The sequence below is a fragment of the Triplophysa rosa genome, linkage group LG18 (genome assembly GCF_024868665.1).
Source record: "Triplophysa rosa linkage group LG18, Trosa_1v2, whole genome shotgun sequence".
Lineage (NCBI taxonomy): Eukaryota > Metazoa > Chordata > Actinopteri > Cypriniformes > Nemacheilidae > Triplophysa > Triplophysa rosa.
The window spans coordinates 18,705,382-18,713,555 of record NC_079907.1 but is presented as its reverse complement, the minus strand read 5'-3'; the positions used below and the strand labels follow the sequence as shown (position 1 = coordinate 18,713,555).

The following is an 8,174-nucleotide window of genomic DNA, read 5'->3' as shown; positions in this document are numbered from 1 at the left end:
CTCACAAAATAGTCAGTTAATTTACCTGACAAGCTCTCTCCTTTAGCTGCAATTTTGTGTTTTGCGGAGCCTACGTGGGTTCTAGGTCGCTAGCACCTTTATTTGACACTGACATGTACATACCAGCTTTGCAGGTCATGCATTCTGCTTCAAACGGATCCTGTCCGAGATTTCTTCGTAATTCATCTGTGAATTTATGTTTGCGTTTGGGCATCATTTACGCTATTCAGGAGCCATGTGCCACCCACTGACAAGCAAGCTGCTGCTCTCTCTATTGGCTGTTGCCATGGTGCCGAGGGATTGAGATGCACTTTGTTTGAGAGCGTATGTACATACATTACTGACCAATGGTGGCATGCAAGAAGGCGGGGCTTTGCAAAAATGCAAAAACGCATTCAATGAATGACGACTGTAGAACGCAAAAGCCGAATCCCGGACATTTTAGGAAATTTAGAAATCCCGTCCGGACGCAGTTTTTTAGTCCCAAAAAGAGGACATGTCCGGGGAGAAAAAGGACGTATGGTCACGCTAGTGTAATATATTGATAAGATCACCTGAATGAATAATGGTTAAATTGGCCAACATTGAAGATTAGATGTGATACAAAACATGCAGATTACCCCATCACCCACCATCCCCCAATGCAGGTCATTTATAAAATATTGTTGTTAGGTCAATTTTATCACTTATTACTCCAAAACAATTCATGAACAAAATATCTACTGATACTTTATTACCAAAATAATATTAACGTCTCTCATTTTAAACAGTGTGTCAGCTTTTTATTGACAACATGGGTAACAACTTTATTATTTGTCTTTCCTCTCCAGAAAAGTACAAATGTAAGTGAATTACAAACTGACCACGTGACAACAATTAATGTCAAATCCTGCCTGTCATTTAAATCTTGCCTACCACACTGACTTACAATTATAGTAAAAAGAATTAAAAATTGTTCACTGTAAAAAGAATACTTTGAAATTTACAGCAACTTGCTGGCAGCAATTGGCAAGTATGTTGCTGTAAAACATTTCACAGTATGCTGACTGTAGGTTTAATCACAGTAACTATTCAATACTGTAATTATTTATTACAGTAATAATCACAGTTCTGTAATTGCAATTAGAGTATTAGAATGCTGTGTTCTTTATCACAGCAAATATTAGACTAGTGTAACATGCATTACTGCATTAATCTTTGTGTACTGTGAAATAAAGACACCACTTCTACCACAAAAATGGCATTTATTGACTTAAGACAACATTTCGTATGTGACAATGCATAAAGGCATAAAAATCGATTGTAAACATGTAAACATTATTTATTTTGTAAAATTTAAATGAGAAATGTATAAAACACAATAATTTTAAAATGATATAACATGTTTATAATAAAAAAACCTACATTGTTAGATCTATACAATATATCATTGAAAAAAACATTGTGCCTCATTCATGAAACATTCGTATATGAGTAAATTCCGAGTAATTTACGCGTAAAACAGATCTTCCCGAAAACTTTCCTCCGGATTTACAAATACTTCGTAAACGTCAGATTTTATAGTAAAATGTGTGTATGTTAATGAATTCCAATCACTCGTAAACAGGGCGCGCATGTACGCTCATTCACAATTAGCATAATCCCCGCCTATGAATTACAGCTACGAAAATTACGTATCTAGGAATGCCGGAATACTCTAGACTTCATTATCTAATTTGGCTACATTATATTGCATAAGTGCATAATATACTAATAGGCTACATGCTTACCAATAAAATAATAAATTAAACTGCGTCCACAAAAGCGTTTTTAGCCAACTAAAATAATAATACCTGGTGCTCTTCTGAAAACGACCAGCTGGTGGCGCCTGAGAACTCTTTGGGGGCACTGCGCGTTATTCCGGAGATGCGTTGGTTGATGTGATTTAGAATATCGGAAGACAGCTAGCAGGGCTCTCGAGACCAGTGCCGGCCCCACCTAATAAGCGATATAGGCAGTTGCATGGGGCCTCCGTGGCCACTAGGGGGCCCCCTGCCGTGCGTAAAAATTTAATTTACTTGCTCGTTGTGTCAGTGTCAATCATCATGTGCGTTAGCTTTAAACTGTGCGAAGCTTAAAAATGAAAAGGCGGTACTATCAGTCTGGCGCAGAGAAGAGGAAGAAGAGGAAAGAAGATGAGAAAAGAAAATATCAAGAAAAGGGTAAGTGTTCAATTAAAAAATTGAATCAATTTTAACAAGATAGGCTACTGTATATAAAACATTATAATAAGCTGTGTGTACTTGTAAATGTGGTTCTGTACAAGGACTATTCGCTCAGTAAACATACTAAATGGTGTTTTATTTTTAAATAAAATATGCCTAATGTGTTCTGTGAGGGTTAGTGTGGAAGGGGACAGAATAGTTTGTACAATAAAATTCAATGCGTCTATGGGGAGTCCTCAGAAACCATGTGTGTGCGTCGTGTGTCTGTCTCCGTGTGCGTGCGTGTGTGTGTGTGTGTTTTGCACCTTAGGGAGACTTTTGAAATATTTTCCAAAGAATGTACTTACAGCTGGTGAAAATGCAGGTCAGTTAAATAACTTTCTTATAGATCTCACTTAACTGAAATACAACTAAAATAGCCTTTTTATAATAATAATACTACATGTACAAAGGTTTATTAGTAAAACAAATTGTCAAAAATATTAAAATTAACACAAAAATACTAAATTATCATAATGAGCTATCAAATTTACTTCTGTTTTTCCATCTATTTTGTGCAGCAGCTACCTCCTCCTCACATGACAGTCTTGGCCCTGTCTCAGCCTACATTGGTCTTTTTTCCAGCTTATCTGTTGCCTCCACCACATCCTCCAGAGCAGCTGACATTACTTCTTCCTCCAGTGCTGTTGCCTCCACCACATCCTCCAGAGCAGCTGACATTACCTTAACCTCCAGTGCTGTTGCCTCCACTACATCCTCCAGTGCAGATGACATTACCTTAACCTACAGTGCTGTTGCCTCCACCACATCCTCCAGTGCAATCACAGAAGGAGCTTTCTGCTCTGCAAATGTCTCAGCTGTTTCAAGAGATCCAGCTGACTGGCCTGAGGTCTTGTCAGGTAAAGAGAGGGCTGGTTTAGTTATTAGAGGACCAAGCGATTTAAATCCTAACTTTAAATTTCCAAAAAGACAAGACGGAAGAAGCTTTCATTTCCATTACAAGTTTCGGCTCCTCACTAATGGGGAAAAAATCCAACGTACATGGCTTGTTTACTCCATGAAAAGTGATGCTGTTTTTTGCTGGTGTTGCAAATTGTTTTCAAAGGGCTCTTCAAAGCTAATCACAGAGGGACAGCGTGATTGGACTAATATTGGAGCAATCCTTAAACAACATGAAAACAGCCCTGCACACATAAAAAGTGTGGTGTCATGGAAAGAGCTTGAACTAGGTTTAAAAAAGGGACAAACAATTGACCACACACAACTAACCCTCACAGAGGCTGAGAAGAGACGTTGGCGTGAGGTTCTCATTCGACTGATTGCAATCATTAAGTCTCTTGCAGAGCGAAACCTCGCTTTTCGGGGCTCTGAAGACAAATTAATGGTACCCAACAATGGCAATTTTTTAAAAGAGGTTGAGCTCATGGCTAAGTTTGACCCTGTGTTAAGAGAGCATATCAGACTAGCTGACAAGCAAGGAAACCACACAACCTATCTTGGCAAAACAATACAAAATGAACTAATCTCCTGCATCGGTGATCAACTGGTCAAAACAATGGTGGCTGGCATTCAAGAGTCAAAGTATTTTTCTATCATCTTAGACTGCACACCAGATGTCAGCCACACAGAGCAAATGTCTGTGGTGGCCAGAACTGTCAGTCTAGAAAAAGGGCCAGAGATAAAGGAGTACTTTCTTGGGTTCTTAGATGCTCCTGACTCCACCGGCGCTGGATTGTCTTCTCTTATCTTAAAAAGACTGGAGGAGCTTGGCATACCATTTAGTAATTGCAGAGGCCAGTCTTATGACAATGGAGCCAACATGAGGGGCAAAAATAAAGGAGTGCAAGCTAGACTCCTTGAGAAAAATCCACGTGCACTTTATGTTCCTTGTGGAAGCCACACTCTTAATTTAGTTGTTGCAGATGCAGCTAAAGAGTCAATAGTTGCAATTAACTTCTTTGGAGTTGTACAGAAGCTGTTCACTCTCTTTGCAGCTGCACCGCAACGATGGGCCATTCTCAAAGATCATGCTGACATCACTTTAAAAAGCTGGAGTGACACCAGATGGGAAAGTCGGGTGAAAAGTATTGAGCCGTTGCAGCACCAGCCAGAGAAGGTGAGGGAGGCTCTTTTACAGGTCAGGGAGAACACTAAAGATCCTACAGTTAGGATTGAAGCCCAGTCACTCGCGGAAGAAATTGGTTCCTTCAGATTTCAAATCTGTCTTGTTGTCTGGTACAATATTCTGAGAAAAATTAATGTCACAAGCAAACTGCTTCAATCTGCTACCATGCAGCTGGATGTTGCTGTAGATCTCATCCATCAGACAAAAGCTTCTCTCGTGAGCTACAGAGCTACTGGCTTTAATGATGCAGTCAAGAAAGCAACTGAAAGGTGTGAGGAAATGAATGTTCAAGCATTGCTTAAGGAGAAGAGGCTAAGAACCATGAAGAGACACTTTAGTTATGAAGCAGCTGATGAGCCAGAGTCCAGTGCCCTAAAAAAAATGGAAGTTTCATTCTTCAATGTTGTGGTGGATTGTGCTATCCAAACACTGGAAGACCGTTTCAGCTCCATGGGTAAGGTGAGGGACAACTTTGGAGTGTTAAATAACTTTCAAAATCTTGATACCCAGACAATAAGGTATCAATGTGAGCAGCTTGGAAGAACACTGAGCACTGGAAATGAGTCTGATCTTGATTGGAAAGACCTTGTCATGGAATTAGAAAGCCTCCCAACTCTCCCTAAAGACAAAATGACAGCACTGGAACTACTTGCATTCCTGCATGATAAAGATATATGTGAGTTGTACCCAAATCTTTGGGTAGCTCTACGCATTTCATGTACTCTCCCAGTTACAGTGGCATCAGCGGAGCGAAGCTTCTCAAAACTTAAGCTAATAAAAACCTACCTCAGATCCTCAATGGCACAAGAACGTTTAAATGCACTTGCCATTATTAGCATCAATCATGAGGTTGGCAGCCAGCTATCCTATGATGATGTAATAAATGACTTTGCAAGCAAAAAAACAAGACGGGCAAGGATTTAGGGCTTGGCAGCAGTAGGAGATGCCTTGATGGCAAAATTCACTTTACTCGTTTACAGGTTAATTTGCACTATTGTGAGATGTTGTTTTGTAAAGGTACTTAATATTTTTTTGTTAATCTGTAATTGGAATGCTGGTGTCCTTAGAATTTTATTTTAAAGATTCATTTATTAATTCACAAATACAGTAAAAACTTACTGTAGTGCATGTTATTACTTTTGATGTTCTGCTTGTAAGCTCTTTCTTTTGAATAAACTGATTGCACACTTTAAGCTTTCTAAGTTATGTTGTATGTATTTGCAGATCAGAATTTACATTTATGCATTTGGTAGATGCTTTTATCCAAAGCTACTTACATTAATTGAATTGTACTATCCATTCTGTGTATGTGCAATCCCTGGGATCGAACCCATGATCTCAGCATTGCTAGAACCATGCTCTAACCACTGAGCTACAGGAAAGCTGTAAAGGGATTATATTGTGTTGTTAATTTGACATTGTCAGATTGTCAGTGTGATATCTGTGTAAAGTTAGTATGTTGTGTACATTAGATGATGGGGGGCCTCATTTTGAAATCAGTTTAGGGCCCCCAAAATGCTAGGGCCGGCCCTGCTCGAGACACACGCATTTCAACCCATTCACACGCTCACACCTTGTATTTCTCACGCAGAGAAATTTCCAGGATACCGCCCACCCAAAGTTGCGCCGCTATTAGAAGAATCAAGTGAGTTCCCCATAGAGTTCAGAAGGCCCTGCCACGCACAAGCTAATCAAATAAAAAATAGAATCAGAAATCAGAAAATAGCATTGCTGTATCCGGGTAAGATTTAGATATTCCCGTATGGGATGAAATTAATATCAAAACGATTAACAAATGCATGCACAGTCATCCGTGAACGTGATACAAGTTACACTTTTACTATTACAATTATTTTACTATTCACAAACAAATGCCTAATCATTTGAATCTGTGAAATTTATATTTGAATAAACATGAGGCGATTTGTACAAATAGAGACAGATTTGTGAATACAATGTTTTATTTTGTGTTCATGTATAATCATTTTGCGCATACCAATGGGAAGTTGTGCATTTGTGGATCCTGCAGTGCGCGTCCATTCATCCAGTTCTGTGCATTCGGATTTTGAGACGTTCTTTACCCGGTTTTCAGCATTACACAACCATGTACAAACAACTATCAATGAATAAACCGACGCCTATGCGTCATGACCCTCAAACAAATGTCTTTTATTTCGTGTCCGCAAAATTCAGAATTAAATTAATCTGCATGGATTTGTACAAACAGAGATATATTTGTGAATCCAGATGTCATGTGTCGTATTAATATATCATAATTTGTGCACGTCAATAACAAGATGCGCATTTGTGGATCCTGCGACGCGCATTCATTCATCCTGTTCGGTTCATTTGGATTCGGAGACTTTGTTTTCGCGGTTTTGCGTTGGACAATCCACACACACACACAACTTCAGATCCACGCACAACCGTGCATAAAATACGGCCTACCACTAGATGGCAGTCTCACGGAGCGATGCAATGCAGAGGTTGGCGGAATAAACTGCTGTTGTACAGGACTGTGGACTCTTTTTTCTTTAACCGCATCAAAATGGATAATGTTAATGTAAACATCCAAACTGGATGGGTAAGTAACTGTTTTGCGAGCTTACTTAAATCTAATAAAGAACAGCAGTGTGTGATTTTTTTGCTTATCAACATTGGTCAGATTGATATATTTTGTATCATTCTCTGTGGCATTAGTCACCAGTTAAATGGGGCTCAGTCACTAATCACTGTATTTCAAGTCAGTTGGTTTAACCTAAAATTCTAAGGTAGTTGGGCAGTGTTAGCAACAAGCTAAATTACCAACCCTAATCAAACACACCTGAACAAGCTAATCAAGGTCTTGTTAGGGATGCTAGAAACACCTGTGCAGGTGTGTTTAAACAAGTTGGAGCTGAACTCTACAGGACAGTGGGACACCAAGGGGCGGTTTCCCAGACAGGGCTTAAGACTAGTCCCAGACTATCTTAAATGTTAAATGTGTCTTGATCAAAAATACTTACACTGACCTATCTTAAAAAAGATCATTGCCATTGTTTTGTCTCGAGATGCACACCAGTAATGTTTTTTGTAAGGTATGTTTTTTTAAAACAACTTAAATATCCCACTTTAACTAAGGCCTAGTCCTGGTTTAAACTAATCCCTGTCAGGGAAACCGCCCCCAAATGTTTTAATTGAAGGCGTGTTAAAATTTCCAGTATATAATGTTTCCACATGTATTATATGTAAACATGGTGTAATTTATGTTCAACCCGATTCTCATGTTTTTATTTTTTCCATCGGTTTTACATTTCTCTGTAGGATTTATTAAAACATTACATACTGGAGAGAATTCTTGCACGGGTTACATATGCTCTTCAACAACCCGAACTGGATATGGACTATTTGGATTTTGTATGTAGGCAAGAAATTGTATTTCTTGATTCTGTGGCACAGCATATTCAGGATGTGGCCGAACGATTAACTGACCTACATAATGCAATCCAGAATCAAAGAGATGCACAATTGACACATCCAGAAGTTCAAGTGGAAAGACAAAGTGTAAGTGGGTGTCAGAGGATTGTAATACCTATAGAGCGCATTGCCCATCTAATGGAGATTGGACTCCCTGTTACAACAATTTCTCATTTGCTTGGAGTTTCCCGGTGCTACACTCTTTCGGAGGATGGCAGAGAACAACCTAACAGTTAGGGGACTGTTCAGTACCTGCACTGATGCAGAACTTGATCAACTTGTTTTACAAGTCAAGGAAAGAATACCACATGCAGGCTACAGATTGGTGAAAGGAGCACTGAAAGCACAAGGTCAAAGGCTGCAGTGGAACAGAGTAAAAGCTGCAATGC

The 8,174-nt window shown here is 39.2% G+C and overlaps 1 protein-coding gene across 4 annotated transcripts; it reads left to right on the top strand.

Annotated features, from left to right (window-relative positions):
* Window positions 1-1,972: 1,972 nt before the first annotated feature.
* Window positions 1,973-5,769, top strand: LOC130569118 (zinc finger MYM-type protein 1-like). 4 transcript variants are annotated; one of them, XM_057358521.1, is made up of 3 exons: window positions 1,973-2,201; window positions 2,515-2,568; window positions 2,768-5,769. In XM_057358521.1, the coding sequence occupies exons 1-3, from the start codon at window positions 2,120-2,122 to the stop codon at window positions 5,251-5,253; spliced, it is 2,622 nt and encodes an 873-aa protein (XP_057214504.1). In that variant the 5' UTR covers window positions 1,973-2,119; the 3' UTR covers window positions 5,254-5,769. The 4 variants fall into 4 exon arrangements, with proteins under 4 accessions (XP_057214504.1, XP_057214503.1, XP_057214502.1 ...); XM_057358520.1 differs by having other exon boundaries at window positions 2,765-5,769; XM_057358519.1 differs by having other exon boundaries at window positions 2,141-2,568.
* Window positions 5,770-8,174: the final 2,405 nt, after the last annotated feature.